The 17048-nt window shown below is 47.4% G+C and overlaps 2 protein-coding genes across 7 annotated transcripts in view; one reads left to right on the forward strand and one right to left on the reverse strand.

Moving 5' to 3' along the window:
- Positions 1 to 4541: 4541 nt before the first annotated feature.
- Positions 4542 to 10967, reverse strand: LOC118974651 (uncharacterized). Its single transcript, XM_037028169.1, has 3 exons — positions 10880 to 10967; positions 6167 to 6981; positions 4542 to 4708 (listed from the first exon to the last, which is right to left on the reverse strand). The coding sequence occupies exons 1-3, from the start codon at positions 10965 to 10967 to the stop codon at positions 4673 to 4675; spliced, it is 939 nt and encodes a 312-aa protein (XP_036884064.1). The 3' UTR covers positions 4542 to 4672.
- PIK3R5 (phosphoinositide-3-kinase regulatory subunit 5) overlaps positions 6543 to 17048 on the forward strand; it is a 66650-nt gene continuing 56144 nt past the window's right edge. For 4 of the 6 annotated variants that reach the window (XM_037028176.1, XM_037028179.1, XM_037028181.1 and 1 more), the window contains exon 1: positions 6543 to 6628. The gene's annotated coding sequence lies outside the window, so the exon portion shown is untranslated. Of the gene's footprint in view, positions 6629 to 7213; positions 7332 to 14642; positions 14799 to 17048 lie in introns of those variants that run through there. The other 2 variants (XM_037028177.1, XM_037028178.1) reach the window with 2 other exon arrangements.

Here is a 17048-nt window from a genome sequence, read left to right on the forward strand (position 1 = left end):
TCTCTTCCACTTATTTATTCAATTTTTATATCAGTGTGGGCTCATGGATATTTATTTTATTCTACAGGCTATAATTCATAAGTATTGTTATTTATTGCATTGCCCAAATTTTTCTGGATTTGGCCATTGAGAGTTCATTCAAACTGGTTCCTGTGATTTTTGACAACCCTCAATCACTTTTGGAGTGCTTCATTTCTTTCTAGTTCCACAAGATGTTCTAGATTCATCATTTTCTTTAAAAAAAATGTTTTTAATGATTTGAGAGAGAGGGAGGGAGAGAGGGAGGGGAAGAGGCAGAGAGTACTTTTCCTTATTTGCAATTTTTTTCACCAACAGTGAGAAACCTGACTCTCATTATTTACAGCATATTTATTTACTTATCTGTTCAGTCTTAGCATACACATAACAGGGTTTAAGAACTGCTGATTCCCAGCTCCATGAGAAAGATTTACTAACTAGAGTACCATGTATGTGTATAGTTCTTTTTGTCTTTAGCTTTACAGTATGTAGTCAAAATAGTTTCCTAATTTAGTACTTATGTCTCCACCCTCCTCAGTATAGTTATGCCATTCATTTGTAAAGGGTTAAGTTCATTTACTACTGTTTGCTTTCCATTTTGTGTTTTCATTGCATCCTGACTGACTTTGATGACTTATTTCTCAGAAACATGATCATGGTCCGGAAAGTCAGAAAAAGCATACTCAAAGAATTGCTATTTGTCCCACCCCTTCTATCCCTGTTCCTGCTCCCCCATTCTTTCCACACCATTCCCACCCACCTCTCTGGTAAGGAAACTTTATAATTTTTAGAATTTTGTTTAATATTTTATTTATTTATTTTTAGAGGGGAAGGGAAGGAGAGAGAGAGAGAAATATCAATGTATGGTTGATACATTGATATTGTATGTCAATGTAATTGACACACCTCTGGTGTGTCCCCTGCCAGGAACTGGCCTGCAACCCAGGCATGTGCCCTGACTGGGAATCAAACCGCGATCTTGTGGTTCGCAGGCCTGCACTCAATCCATTGAGCTACACCAGCCAGGGCGATAATTTTTAAAAAGATTTCATTTATTTATCGTTAGAGACAGAGGGAGGCTTACCAGTAACTATGGAGGCTGGTGGCTAGCACGTCATGGTTCTCCCTTTCCCTGCATCTGGTGCAGATTGATGAGTATGACTATTCGAAGCCCACTCAGGGGCAGCAGAAGAAGCCATCTGAGCAGCACTGGAGGAAGCACACCCTTTCCTGTGTTGATATCCAGACTGGGAAGGTCTCACTGGAATACAGACCTGTGATGGACAGAACTTTAAACGCGTATGGCTGCGCCACAGTGGCCCCTGCTATTTGCTCCTACTGATGAGACTGGAGTTGACCCGCTTTTGTAATTATGTATAATAGCTCACATGTTCAGAATGTAACTCTATGAAAAATCTCTGCTCTAGTGAATAAGGAGTGTCATCACAATAGAGATCGTCTATCCAGTAGTCAGCAACTTGTCAGTAAGTGAAGTCAAAAGGGCTATGCTTACCTTTATTCTTTGTTCCATTTTTGTGAAATAATGAAAGTTGGCAGAATTCTTAAGTAAAACATAAATTACAAACAAAAAAAAAGAAGGAGGAAGGGAGGGAGAGAAACATCAATATGTGAGAGAGAAACACTGATCAGTTGCCTCTTGCATCCCAACAAGGGACCTGGCCTGCAACCCAGGTGTGCGATCTGACCTGGAATCAAACCAGTGACCCTTTGGTACGCAGGCCAGTGCTCAATCCACTGAGCCACACCAGCCAGGGCATACTGCAGTATTAATTTTAAAAGCATAGCACAGTGTTGTCCTTTAAAGTTGGATAGCAGTCACCCATGTACCTGTCAAGGCCTGGAGTGTCTCAAGAGAGAATTTCTTTGCTAAGTTATAAATTTCAGACACTGTGTCTTTTTAAAAGTTATTTTTGGTAATTTATATTTTATCAGAAAAGTTATGATTTTGAGTAAAGGATGCAAATCTTTCTCCAGTTCGGAAAAAATTTCTTCTGGCACACAGTTTAATTTTTCCCTCTCTCCCTGTGGAATTATTATGATACGTTACATCTCTGTACTCTAAGGTCACAGTTCATCTTTTCTCTCACAGTTTTAATCCTTTATCTTTTCTTCTCTAAATTAGAGCTGAATTTTCAAGCTTTTAATCCACATATTTAGCTTTCTTCAATTCCCAATGTGCTGTTTACTTTCTCTACTGATCTTAAAATTCAGCAATTCAAAACTGTTTCCTAATCTTAGCTTGTATTTTTAAAAAATAATTCAGTTGAGTGAGTGGAAGTGGAAGAGGGTATGCTGGGATAAATGGTGATGGAAAAAATAAAATAAAAAATAGTAATTTAGTCCGCTACCTTTATAAATGTGGTATCTTCCCAAGCATCATTGAAAACACATGGGAGAAATATTTCCTTAAAAAATTCTCAATTTATGGAAATTTAGTTTTAAAGAATACTAATTTTCTCTGATCATATGCCTGTTTTTGAAATTCTGAATCTTCTTGTGTTTTCCTTTTTTAACCCCTGTGTTTGTTCATGTTTCCAGAGAGAATCTGTGTTTTTCTAGCAGTAACAGTTGAGGGGGTCCTGCTGGTCACCATGGATGCACAGTAATTAGTCCTGGAAATAAATGGAGAAAGGCATTGTCAGTGGAGGGATCAGAGTGAGGAAGGACACGAAGGTACACAAGCGCAGCACGAACATTCCTTCCCATATGTTTTATGCACTGAGATGATATTTACAAAGAGTGGAAAATGAAACTCTTAAGTGAACATCTCAATAACTTTTTCAAATGTACACACTGTGTGTGACCACTACCCAGATCAAGATAAAAGCTTACCTACCTCCCCAGAAAGTTCACTCGTGTCCCCTTTCCAGACAAACTACTCCCTGCCCCAAGACAGCCACCATACTGACATTGTCGCTATAGATTAAACTGCTCTGGAACTTCATATAAATGAAACCATGCAGTATAATTTCTTTTGCGTCTTGCTTCTTTGTCTCAACAAAATGTTTGTGAAGTCCATCTATGTTGATACATGTATCAGTAACTTATTCCTTTTTATTGCTGAGTAGCATTCTCTTGTATAATACAGGGTGGGGCCAAAGAAGGTTTACAGCCATGACCAGGTAGCTCAGTTGGTCAGAGCATTGTCCTGATACACCAGTGTTGCAGGTTCAATCCCCAGTCAGGGCACATACAAGAATCAACCAATGAATGCATAAATAAGTAAAACAACAAAGTGATGTTTCTCTCTTTCTCTCTCAAATCAATCAGTTAAAAAATTGTTAAAGTAGATTTACAGTTGTCCATATGGGAAATAATAGTAAATGATAATAATACAATAATAAATGCTGTTTTGTGTACTTACAACTGCAAACCACTTTTTGCCCCACCCTGTGTACCACAGTTGTTTTTATCTGTTTCACTATTAATAGATATTTGGGTTGTTTCTAGTGTTGGGCTATTATAAATAAAGCTGGTATAATCATTCACATATATGTTTCTGTGTGAACACATACATTCATTAACTTGGATATATTTCTAAAAGTGGAACTACTGGGCCAGAGGAAGGTGTATATTCAATTTTATTAGATGCTGCCAATCGGTTTTCCAAAGTAGCGACATCATGTCATCCTGCTATGAGCAATGTGCATGAGTCCTAGTAGCTCCACATCCTTAACAACGTCTGGTGTTGTCGACTTTAATTTTAGCTATTCTGATGGCTGTAAAGTGATACTTCGTGGTTTTAATTTAAGTTTCCCCAATGATTAATGATGTTGAACACCTTTTCATGCACTTATCGGCTCTTTGTAAGTTTTCTTTTATAAACCATTTGTTCAAGACTTTTGTCCATTTTAAAATTAGAGTGTCTGTTTATGTTCGAGCTGTAGGGGTTCTTTACATACTCTGGGTGTGTTATCTGTATAGTGAGGTTTCTAGTTTTGAAGCTGGCAGAGTGTGAAGATGTTCACTGAGATAGGGAAGGCAAGAGGAGACGTTTAGGGAAACATGAGAAGCTCATTTCAGGACACGGAGTGGCTAAGCTGCCTTTGGGCTCTCCAGACTTGGATGTGCAGTCAGCACTTGGAATGCTAGATCTTGAGCTCAGGAAAGAAGCCTGGGCTATAGATTTGGAAGGGATCCGTGTGATGGGAAGGGACCGGAGTGTCCAGGTATAAGAGAAGCAGCCTCCAATAAAACCCCATATATTCTAATATTTAAGAAATGATGAAGAAAATGAAGCCAGAAAATGAAAACAGAAATATTAGCCAGAGAAGAAGTCAAGGTGGGTAATTCTCAAGGAAAGGTAGTATCAAATGCTACAGTGAGGTAAGGAAATGAGGCCATTGGATTTGGCATTTGAGGTTTCCTTCATCATATTTTCAGAGCATTAAAATAAATGTAAGATGAGGAAGTGGAGACGTAACTTGTGTTTGAAAACGTAAGGCAGCAAAAGGCAGGAGAGAGATAGCAAATAGACATATTTTTAAAAGAAGTAACAACAGAGCTGTACAAAGCGATACAAAATCAGGTGTCACATGAGTGACAGGCGCATTGAGGCACCAGCCCCTTCTTTGGGGAAGTGGGAGTCGAAGGTGCCCCGGTGGCTGTAGTTCTAAGTTTTGGCCAACAGGTGTCAGGTGTTGATCAGATCTCCTGGTTGGTGGTCTGCCTTGTGGGACAAGGAGAAACAGGTGGAGCTATGTGGGGGTGGGAGGGCGAGGGTGGAGGGAGGGATAACATGAAAGTTCAACTGTGGGTCACTCCTGCTGGTGGAGAAGAGAATGCCCACCTCTGAGGGGATGCAGGATGGGCCTAAGTGAGCTTCACGGGATATTCAGCTCCCTCAAAGGGAGTGACCTCTAGGGGCAACTCTGCTTCAGCTTTCCTCCATCTTCAGTTTTAGAAATACCAAGGACAGGGAGGAAGTCACAGATGCCATAACCTCCCTAGCATTCTCTTTAGCTTACAAAGTGATCTCATCATCCCATATGTCAGTCCAGTTCAGCTGTGTCACGCTTACTACTCTATCCCTCCTTCCAGAGCACTTCTCCTCCTTCCTTCTACTTCGGACACCTCTGGGCTACCTCCTTCTGCCCCTCTTCTTCTCATGGTGAAAAGGTAGGGGCCAGGGAGACTAGAGCCTTCACCCACTCTCACGAAATCGTCTGACCTTAGGCATGTCCTCTCACGGTCTTTCGTGGCTCTGGTTCCTTATTTGTAAAATGGTGGTGCGAGGTCGGTGGGGGGGGGGCGGTGCTCAGTGGTGAATGAGGAGAGTATTAGGTGGTTCTGAGCCCCTTACTACCTCTTGCCAGACAGGCTGGAACCAGTCCTCTGCATTCACCCAAGGGTACTTTCTGTTTTTGTGCCTTTGAGGAAGTTGCTTTTTCTTGGTATTTAGGGAGCCAGGGACAAGAAAAGTCATTGGTGTTCACATCTCTCAAAGCCTCAGGTAGGGCTGTGGCTTTTGACCAACAATAACGTACAACCTTGTGGCGGATTTTGAACGCCTCTAACAGATATTGTGACACAGAGTCTTATTCAATAGTGGAAGTGAAAATTTCAGCCTTGCCGTTTGTTGGCTCTGAAATGCAGTGCTATTCTTTCATTGCGAGAGCTGCTTGCACGGCAGCCAACTTTCTTCATCCCCATTTTGTAAATGAGGGAACTGAGACACAGGGATGTGCTTTGATTCCAGGATTCTGTGACCCAGCTCTTGGTAAACAACATCCGCTGCGTTGTCTGTGAGGAGAAAGGGGAGACAAAAAGAGGGCCTTGACTCTGGAGAAGACCCCTCTCCCCGACCAGGGGCTGAGAAATGGATGAAGTGACAGCCACTGGGAGAGGTTAGGTGGGGAAGTCAGGCCAGAGGCTGGGACAGCAGTGCTGAAAGTCTGGATTGGCTGGTACTCCAAGGAAGGTTTCTGCAGACTGAGGTGAGGGTGAAGGCGCCTGTCTGCACATAAGTCGTGCATTTTAAGTGTTAAGAGCCCCGAAAGAAAATAGAAGTAGTAAAAGGAAGTGGGGCACTGGGTCGCAATGAGAGACGGAAGCAGCTCTTAGGAGCTTCCCCTTTCTCCTCCTTCCCCGAAGCCCCCACCCCAAGCCTCTCTCCCGCTCCGCCTACCTCTCCTGCCGGGGCCAAAACCGCGCTTCCGCTCCCCTGCTGGAACCGCACATTATTCCTGGGAGTCGCTGGTGGTTGGTACTGGCACCCTTCCAACCGTGGCCGCCCACCTGTCAGGGCCAGTTCCTTCCGAGGGCAGCTGGGCTCAGAGCTGAGGGTTACTTCTCTGAAGCTGTGCGCGGTACTCGGAGGATACCCGGACTGTAACAGTATCTCGCACACACTGCCCGGCCACCAGGTGGCGTGAGAGGCCCGCTGGGCGGCCTGCCTCTCCCAGACCCCGCCCCAGAGCAAACCCCGCCTCCGTGGTGTGGCCCCGCCCCCGGCCCACCGTAGGAGCGGATCCTGGGCAGATGCTGGGACCAGCCTCGCGATTCCAGCCCGGTAAGGTGGTTCGGACCATACTCCGAATCGCAGGGAGTCGTCACTGGAGAGGGGCTTGGAGCCCGGCGGGGACTGCAGGTATGTAGCCCAGCGGCCGAGGCACGGAGGCGCCGAGGACACTAGGTGGGACTTAGGCGGAGCTGGAGCGGGCGGGTGACAGTCGGGGAGCAGTGGGCTCTGAGAGCAGCGGCCGCAGCGGGAAGGCTGAACTGGTCCTGCTCTCCTACGGCTCCGTGGACAGGAGCCGATGCCAGGGCACAGGGTCCTCACACCAGTGTTTCCAATAACCTCGGAGACAGAAGGGGCGTTCCAGGGACCGTCTGTCGTTGTCTGGGTGGCCACTGCTGAATCGCCTGCCTTTGTGCGGTCCAAGTGTGTCCGAGGCTTCCTGATGTCTACCCAGGCCGCTGCGTGTATTGGAGACCAGGGGTCTCACTTCTCCACCCGGGAACTCTCTCGTGGAGCATTGGCCTCGGCGGTCCTTTGCCATCAGGACCTGGGAGTCGTGAGAGTGCCTGCCACAGCCTGCCCCTGCTCGCAAGCATGGGCCCCCAGACAGTGGCTGCTTTTCTATACAGGTGCACATTTAGCACTGTCAGAGTGTGGATTTGTGTTTACAACCTGGATGTACCTTGCGTGACTCTGAAGTTTGCGCCTGCGCATGCAGGCTGGCCCATCCCAGTCCTGGGGTAAATAAGCAAGAAGTTCAGGTCCGTAGGAGGAAGGAGATTATTCAGAGGGAAAAGGAAAGAGAGATGAAAGCAGCAGGATGTGGTATCTGGTGAGTTAACAAGCCCCTGTGCAGAGAGGAGGGGTGGGTTTAGGCACAATGAGGACAAAAAGTAGGCCAGGTCCGCCTCAAAGGGGCCTTCTGGATTGCTCTTCTCTCCCCTCCCCCCATGGGCGCCGATTCTTTCCATTCACACTTTCTTTCCTCCTGGTCTTGGACCACCTGGAAAGGAACAAGTTTCCAGAGCTTGCTAAAACACCTTCTCCAGGTCCCCACACTACACTGCAGCTCTCCAGGAGAAGGGCCTGGAGTCCATAGTATTCTAAAATTGGAATACGCTCCTTAAATGATGATGCTGGAACCATTACTTGGGGACTCTCTGTGACTGTGAAAAACACCTGAGTTCTAGCTAGGCCCAGCTGTGCGACCTTGAGCATCTTACGGCTCCCTCTCCCAGTCCATTTCCCTGTCTGTAAAATGGGCTCTAACAGCAACTGCACAGGACTGTGGGGGAGGAAGGCTTGGGGCCTTTGTGTGCTAGGCCTCATTGGGGTTTTAAGAAATTCTTCCCCCTTATCTCTAGCTTGGGGTAGGGGTGTGATTAATATCTTCTCTCACCAAACTCCAATGGAGGTGGCCACCCCTGCCTCCGCTGCCTACTCATTGTCTCTCCCTCCTTTTGTTTCTTCCAAAAATACTAGGCAGTACTGGGCACAAGTGCATTTGGGGTTACTGGAGTGGTAATGACGAGAAGGCTCCACAGTGAAGGCTGCGCTGGCCAGCTGTCAGAGGCCACCACACACTCCCAGGGCAGTGGTTGATCAGGGGCCTACTGACTGAGAGCTGGGAAGAGAGGACAGCCAGTAGGCTTTTTTTGCCTGGGCAACCTAGAGCTAGAGGCCCCAGGTTGAGTTCAGTTGAGCTCAAGCTGGGCAAACTTGGCCTTGGTTCAAGGTGGCTCACCCAAGGGGCTGAGCTGTGGGCTCCGTGGCACCCTATGCATCTGAGGACATTTGGCTGAAAACGTCTCTGCTTCTTGAGAGAGGAAGCTGCTGGAGGGGCAAGATAGAGTGATCAGCGGGAGACCCAAGGAGACGTTTTATGGTCAATTTTTGAGTGTCTGGCATAGATGAAGGTAGGGTACTAGGTGAAGGAAAGATTATATCTTACTTCTGCCCAAGAGGTAGAAGAGACACAGCAAACATACTGCGTATTCAGATTTCCATTGACTTGAAGGTGGACATACTTTCACATTTTAACAACTCTGAAATCAAGATTCATCTTATCATCTATGGCATCTTACCATTGTAATAGATAGCAATGTTTCTTTCTTACTAGCACACAAAATAATGATGCGTCTTACAGTCGATGGCATTTTAGGTTCTGTTAAATACAATGTTTTACAGATTTTGAGGGACACTTTAGATGTACGCAGGTACACAAAGAATTGTCATTTCTGTAGGTAAATCTGCATACATTAAATTTTCCAGTAGTTCCACCTTCTAAACACCAAAACTTTTCAACATGTCGAGTTTTAAAGGTAATCTTTGTAAAACATATTGCTTGCATTTATAAATGTAGCACATTGTGCCTGGTTTAATAAGTTCTTGAAAATATCGTATGGTTCCACCTGCCTTTCCCTTTTGTATCTTGGGTCTGTTCAGGATACATTTTCTGCCTTTCTCCCAGTATTTCATATTCTTTACTCTTCACAGCCACACTCTGAAGTAGCCACAACTGTTGCCCCCATTTTATTCATGAGGACACTGAGGGCCAAGGCCACATGGTTAGAGAGTGGTGCAGCTGGGCTGACTCTGGCTGGCATCTACTCTTACCAGAGATAATTAAGCTTGAGTGGCACCCTGCATGTGCCCTTGGATGTGATGTGCATACCCTGTAGGGCATGACATTTGGGGCATAAACATGGTTGTCCATGGTCTTTTCTGTCTCCTTCCAGGCTAGCAGCTAGGTTCTGGACAGTTGGGGTCATCAGTTCAGGACTTCTGGATAAGTGAGATATTGCTGCAGCAAGGTGCACCCAATAGAAGGGTGAGGGCAATGAATTGGAAGAAGTGGGTGACGTTGGTGGCATAAAGCAGACACTGGGTCCTTCTTGAGCCTACTGAGTTACCAATTTGGGTACTAGGCTTTGGGCTTTAGAGTTCAGCTTCAGTGGGAGATTCCTGCCTCCAGCTTCCCCCCACTCCCAGTCCAGCCACTCTCCGGCTGCCATAGTGATGTAAGACAACCAACTGGAGCAAGTTGCTTTTCAACTGCAAACCCTGTGGAGTTGGCACTGCCCTCTGGAGAAGGCTGATACCCCCAGCACGACTAGCAAGGCACCCACGTACTTTGTCCTCTGAAGCACAGACAAAACTATGGGCCTTTGCTCATGCTATTCCTTCTCCCTCCATTGCCCTTCACTTCCTCGACCTGCCTGGTAGACCATGAATTCATCCTTGGATGCCCAGCTCAAACATCATCATCTTTGGAGTCTTCCCCAACCCCTTCCTCACTCCACAGCACCAAATGCCCCCCCTTCTGTCCTTGCCATGCCTGTTATGGCCTCCTACCAGAGCACTGACCGCCCTGCTCTGTAGGGTCTGGCCAGTGACTTGGTGGCTTGCTCACCAGAGCCACCTGATGCTCAGTGTGGCTGTTAAACTGTCACCATGAAACTCTCTAGGGTCTCATGGGCAAGAAGTCCACACACATTAACAGTGGAAGCTGCCTGAACACAGGACAGTGTGGGGGGCAGGAGGGTGGGGGCAGGAGGGAGTGGTGTGCTTTTCATTTTCATGTCCTCGAGAGTCTTCTTGCTGCAGTTGTTGATCTAGGCAAATAAGCCTGTGTGGTTTCCTTGTGGGGAGCAGGTCTTGGGTCTGAGGGCTGAGGGTGGCTTCCAGGCCTCTGCCTTCCATGGTGTTAGGGATTTTTGTTTCTGTTTGAGTCCTTCTCTCCTAGCCGTGTGACCGTGGGTGAGTAAGTCTGTATGTCCCTCTGGATGTCAGTTTGCCCATCTGTATGGCAGTGAGGCACCAGTTGCTTTCTGTGACCCCTTCCTAACCTCTGGCATCTTGCACACTGGTTCAGCATTTCAACACGGAGCCCCTTCTGTGTGCCGGCCTCAGGTCCCCAGCAAGACATGTAATGTCCTCATGGAAATTACTGTCCATCAGACAAGATACCAGACACATATATCGCCCAATTACAATCTTAAGAATTATGAGCTCCTGTGAGATTATGTAAAGGAAGACCAATATAGTTTGGGTGTTAAGGAAAGTCTTCCCTAGAGAAGCCATATTTGAGTGGAGACTTGAGGTATGAAATAAAGAGAATAGTAACACTAATAATAATAATAAAACCTAACATCGAGCAGACATGTGCTAAGTGTTCTTTGGGTACGTCATCTGAGGTACCCCTTTAACATCTCGGTTTATGCAGACTTCCTGTCCTGTGAGAATCAGAGGAGATGACTGCTGGCAAGTACGAAACCTCACCCAGTGTCTGGCATGGACCGGGAGGCACATCCCCTGCTGCCCCTTCCTCCCAGCCACCCTCAAACCCCAAAGTCTGGCTTAGCCCTGTAACAGTATTACAGGGTGTCTCCCTTTTTCTTTTATGGGTCTTCACCAGTGCCGCCACCAGTGGCTCCGAGCAGGAGTCTCCCTGGACGCGCGTGCTCATGCTGGCCATCAACAGCCAGGGGCGCCCCATGCTCAGAAAACTATCGCCTCGTTTGCTGGGCCTTCCTCATGTTCACCCCTGGAGCTGCTCTTCTCTCAGGGTTGAGAAACGCTGCTTTTCTGTACCACCGATGAAGTCGCCTGTTCGGTCCCCATGTCCTTCTTCTTAATCCAAAGTTGTTGCCCCAGAACCACGAAGTCTTTGCAGATGTATCTCTGGGTTTGGGGTCTGAGCGTTTGCTCCTGAATGGCTTGGTGGTTCTGACTCTTGTCAGGTAAATCACACAGCTGCTTCCATGCAGCCTGGCTGAGGCGACCTGCCTTCTCTTTGCATTTTCTGGGTTTATTAGATCACAGATATACTTAACAGCTCCTAAAGGTGAATTGCAAACTCTCTCTAGATAATGGGCCCCTTTGAAAAACTAATAAAAGTGACACATCTTCTTCCTCTGTCTCCAAAAAGCACACGCAGGTGTGTGAGAGTGTGTCTCAAAGTTTTGGGTAAAACTTTGAGGGTAAAGGTCTTCTGAGACCTTGTGTCCACCCAGTAACCCAGTTTAATAACCCCCAGAAAACAGGACTCTCTGCACGGGTCTCTTTGAGTAAGCCCCAGCTGTTGAGTCAGAGGCAGGCGGGGAGTGATGGTGGGTAATGGGAAGCTGCAGCCTGCAGAGGAGGCCCCTGGTGATTCACTGGAGATCTCCAGGCAGCTGCAGGCACTGAGTTCCCTGACCACTCACTGAGCCACCGTGGTGCACGTGGACGCTTTCTGAATTTCTCATCAAGTCTTGAGTTCAGCCCATTCCCAAGTTAACTAAAGAGCATTGCTTTTGCTGCTGGTGTCCTTACAAGAAACCCTCTGTCCTCACCTCCTCACCCACCCACCTCCCCACCATCCCCTCCACCCCCACCACCCAAACCAGAGAACTAGACTTAAGGCTAGGAATGAGGGTCAGAGAAATGTGTGTTTGCGGCTATTCACATTGATAGAGACCATCTAGGAGGCAGAGGCAGCCCCTGCTGTTCCTTTGCCAGAGTTATTTGACTCCCCCTCCCCCGCCCCGCCCCCAGGTTCCCAGGGTCTGGCATTGGCTTGGGGCTTTGTTTCTCTGATGTGGTCACAGCTCCTGAGAGCTGGTGCCTTGAAGTCAGGATCCATGTGTGAAGCATGTTCACTTCAATTCTTCATGTCTAAGGATTTTAAAAAGCAAGAACGGAAGTTAAGTTTGTCAAATACTTCTCTAGGCATCTACTACGAAATTTTTGTATTCTTTCACCTTGAGATTATATTTATGTGACACAGTATTTCACCTTCCTTATTTTGAACCCTTCTTGCACTTCTGGAACAAACTCCATTTGATCACGGTGTTTTATTTTTTAATACAATTGGATTTGATCTGCTGTGGGTCTTTGTAGGGTTTTTACCTCAAGACTCACAAGTAAGGCCAGCCTCTGTTTTCCTCTCCTGTCCTCCTGTTACCAGGTTTCGATGCTCTGGCTTTGCAAAGTGGTTTGGAGACGTTTATTTTTCTCCTGAACCCTTGCAGGGGAGTGATCCATTTCTTTAAAGTTGGGAGAATAGCTCTGGTCTTTAGGTCCTCTGCTGCCAGGTTCTGGGTTTCCTACTCCCGCAGACTCCCTCTTCTCTCCTGGCCTCCTCAGTTCTCCCAGGCACACCCCATCACCTCAGTGCTCTGGAACCGGCACCTGAGAGCCATCTTTGACTCGTGGTCCATTTCCTCGCCGAGCTGCTTAGAGCCATGTGGAGTGCAGGTCAGCTGCCCGTGCTGCACTTGGTGGGGATGCTGATAAACCACTTCACACCCAGAGGAAGGGAACCAAGATGCTGGTGCCACAGCACCAAATGATTAAAGAAGTAGAGGTGTTTCCCTCCAAGAAGAGGACATGAGGAGAAGTACTCTCTCTCTCTTCAGATGTCTGAAGGGCGCCATCCTTTGGAAAAGGGCTAGACCTGTTCTGTACAGGTCTCTCTTCAGAAGGAAAGGGACTAAGGGAGAGAAATTGTGAAGAAATAGATGTCAGCTGGCTGCAAAGAAGGTCTTGGAGAAATCCAGAGCAGAGCAACAGTGAAATAGGTGGCCTTGTGGTCGTGAGTTCCCTGTAGGGGGAAGTATTCAGGGAAAATACATGTCATGTGTGGAAATAATAGCTGTGAGAATGAAGACCAAGATCACTCCATTTTTAAGAGTCTGGTATCTAGTTCTCCAAATCATACCAGCTGTGCCTGACTGGTTGTATAAAAATTGGTTGTTCTGAGAACGAAATTTGAATTTAAGTTCACTGACCTTGAATAAACAAATCCCAAAGCTGGGAAGTTCCCTCACAAATCCCATAGTGTCACAGCCTGTTCCCCCAGAGCAGGGGTACCTCGGTGGTTAGGAAAATTGTAGGTACCTGTGGAGAAAGACCCTGGCGCCATCACTGAACACGGGGACCCTTGCCCACATCCTATGCTGTTATGGAGCACAGGCTGTTCTTGGGGTCTCTTGTTCTTGGCTCCTTCTGACACCTGATGAAATAAACTAATTAATCTCCACTTCGGAATCACCTTCCTCTGTGGCTGAACAAGGTAGCTTCTCAGGGCCAACCTACCCAACCTGTAGGTTAAGCTGGGAATTAATGGCCTCTTGTTCATGGGGTTTTCAAGCCAATGTTTCATAGGCTTTTGCGTTTTGCATTCACTTCTACAGTGACACCTAGAGAAAGCTAAAAGCTCAGAGAGCTTCCCTTGGCCTGCTATTGTGCTTTAGAGAAAACAAAGGGCTGTGGTGGGATGTCCAGACTACAGAATGGGAATAGGAGATGTGACCTCTAGTCCAAGCTGCCCCTGCCTACCTCCTTGTCCTCTTGAGCCTGTTCCCTCCTGGATCTAATGGGCTCTACTGCTCTGACATCCACTGCTCAGTTTTCAAAGTCTGCTCTTCAAGAGAGGGAGCTTCTCTGAGGGGCTGAGCAGAGAGGGGACCTGCTTCTCTCTCAGGGCCCACCTCATGGCAGGACTCCAGGAGACAACAAACCCGTCCTCAGACTGGAGTGGCACCATGCCTTCTACTGCCCTGTGCTTCCAATGCTTCTCTATTGGGTGGCTTCTTCTAAGGTCCCTGGTGGCTTTGTAATGGCAAAGTCCAACAGCCTCCTCCCAACCTGCATCTCTGAAGTTTCTATAGCATTTGATGCCCAACACGTTCACCTGGAGCCTTTATACTTCCCACTTCGACTCCAGTTCTTGCCATCCCCAGTGAGCTGTGTCCCTCACCCCAGCCCTTTCCTCCCAGTCCAGATCATCTTCCATGCGTGTCCAAAGCCCAGCTCTTCATCCACAAAACAGGCTTCCTCTGCAGACTTTCCTGTTTTTCTCCCGGTTTTGAAAGCTTAGAGTCATCTCTGAGTCTTCCCTCCATCTTCCTGCTCTCTACTATAGCCACTATACAGCCAGTTTTTAAAAAGAATAAATTTAGTGCAGTAACATCAGTAAGTAACATTATACAGGTCTCAGGGGTACAATTTCATAATACGTCATCTGTGTATTGTGTGCTCACCACCCCAAGTCAAGTCTCCTTCCCTCAGTTTCGATGGCGCTTCCTTTCCCTGGGGCTCTTGCTTCTCTCACTTCCCCATCGTTCTCTCTGCTATCTAATTCAGCTTTTGTCACTGCATGCCTCTCATGGTGCCTTATGGGCCACAGTCTCTTTCTTGCTTCACCAGGAGATTTTTCTTACGAAAACTCCTTCATCATGTTTGGAAACATCCAATGCCATCCCACTTCATAGGGAAAGTCCAAAGTCCTTCATCTTCTATTCAAGTTTCAGAGGTGAGTGCTGCTCGTTGAGTCTTCTCCATGAATTCTCGCCCTGTCCTCCAGCCAGATTGCCTGATTCCTTCTCCTAAGACCTAATGTGTGTTCTGACCTCTCCCATTTTTCCCCTGATGGGAAAACTTCCCGACTACCTTGTTCAGCACTCACCTCCCAGTGCCTGGAATTGCCAGTGTTGGGTGTGTGGAAGACTGCTGGTCCGCAGCCTGTTCCTAGGAGACCTGTGCCTCCGCCTAGGATAGCTGCTGATCTGGCGGCTGGGCTGTCCCCCATCTGTGATCTCAGTGGGGTTCAGTCATCCTCCCCCTCAAGGACTGCACCTTGCAGGTACCTCCAAAGGGCCTTCTATGGGCATCCTAAGGGCCAAAACCATATGTCTTTGCTCTCCAGTATGGGCAAAGCAGGTGTCCTCCTCTGAGCTGCTTCAGTCCCTGTGAGCCCCTGGCAGACTGCAGAACCTGAGCCTCCACTCCTTGGAACTCTTCTTCCCACCCCTGCAGGTCAGTCAGATTTAAGATGAGCTGTTCTCTAAGTCTGACCAGTGGGAGACCTGGGGAACTGTCCCCAGGCAAGCCACTCCCAGGCTGTGACCTCTGCTTTATGGGAGCCTGGGGAAGTGACTGTTTGCAACACCATGTTTACAAGGCAGAGGGGCTTCCTGTCCTGACTGCCCAGCAGGCTGTGGGGCAATCAGGAGCTGTGTTTTCAGGGGGAGTAGGGGAGAGAAAGGCTTGAAGGACTTCTGGGGAGTCTCCAAACGTCCCCAGGGGGAACCTGGCCAGTGGACCCTAGAGGAAGTCAAGAAAGATGTAGAATTCAGGTTTAAATTGGGAGAAAATAAAGTATTACTGATAATTATTATTAATTTTAATATTGCCCTTCCCAGCTTGCAAACTTGTGTGCCAGTGTGGCCCTGAGGTGGGACCATTTAGAGCGGAAAGCCTCTCTCTCCTATTGCTCTCCAGCAGGGTGCATGGTGCTTTTTTTTTTTTTTTTAAGAGGAATTAAAATGGTTCTCTCCATTGTGCTCTGGAGAGGGAAGAGGGCTTTCAGAGAAAGGGAGGGAGAGAGTAGTGGAAAGGTCTCCTCAGGAGAGAGAACCCCCCATTCTGAGGCAGAGTTCCACCAACACAGAGTGATGTCCCTTCCTGTGCCCAACTGACACTTACCTCCCTACTTCCTCAGAGGTCAGTAGAGGCCCCAGGGCGCCCACCCACTGGCCTGGAACCACTGCTATGGCACCACCACAGGCTCATGTCCAGGGTCCCTTGCCATCTCTGGCTTCTATGCAAGTCAGTAGAAAGGCCTGGAAAGGTGCCTAGGCTCTCTTGGCCCTTAAGACAGGAATCCTACATACTCCCTTTCTGGTGAGTGTGATCCAAGAGTGGGTGACCCAGTGATGTGGCTCACCCTCTCCACTTGACTTCTAATGACATGAGGTCGTTTTCTGAACTCATTAGAGAAAGGATGTGGAACAAGAGCTGCCCAGCTGCAGGGCAGAGGTGCAAAGGCCTCCTGTGACATCCACACGTTAGCCCATGGGTCACAGCACAATAATATTGGTTTGTGCAGGGAGGTTTGCTATCAATAAAATAAGAGCAGGGCCCTTTAAAGAAACTGATCATAAAAATCTACTTGAAGAGATAAAGGTTAGCTTGAGAGGTAGGCTTGAGAAGGCGGATGGGAAGTGAGTTTGAGTAGGAACTAGCCTCGTGTAGCATCAAAAAAATGCATTTCTGAACTAGTGAGGCTAAGGAGCTTAGGTCCAAGGCATACGAACTGTTCAGGGGCCTGGAGAGGAGGTTGTTCTAGAAGATACTTGAGTCAGCTAGGAAAACAAGATGACGGGGACTTGTGGGAGTTGGTAGAAGTAAGCCCATATTGGATGCAATGGGTAAAGAAAGAGGTACCGTTCCTCTTGTTCTCCCACCCCTGGCCATCCAAGGCAAGGCACTCTTATGGTCCAACATTCTCCTGAGATGGACATGGCTGAGAATGCCCCTTCTGAACTCTACTGGGCTTTCACCACGGCTCCTGTAGAGGGAACCCCAAAGGGATTGATTGGGTTGGGGCTGCAGTTCACTTCCACCTTGGGTCCAGAACTCCGTCCTCTCAGAGAGTCCTGTTTTCAAAGATGAGGGATTACTTCTCATTGGTTGCATCATTTCTAAGACCTGCTCAGTAGATAGAGGTAGAAATATCATTATTATATTTAAATTTTTAAAAAATTTTCTTGAGAGGAAATTT

The sequence above is a fragment of the Sturnira hondurensis genome, unplaced genomic scaffold, assembly GCF_014824575.4.
Source record: "Sturnira hondurensis isolate 20B ecotype Veracruz unplaced genomic scaffold, ASM1482457v3 Scaffold0019835, whole genome shotgun sequence".
NCBI classification, from domain to species: domain Eukaryota; kingdom Metazoa; phylum Chordata; class Mammalia; order Chiroptera; family Phyllostomidae; genus Sturnira; species Sturnira hondurensis.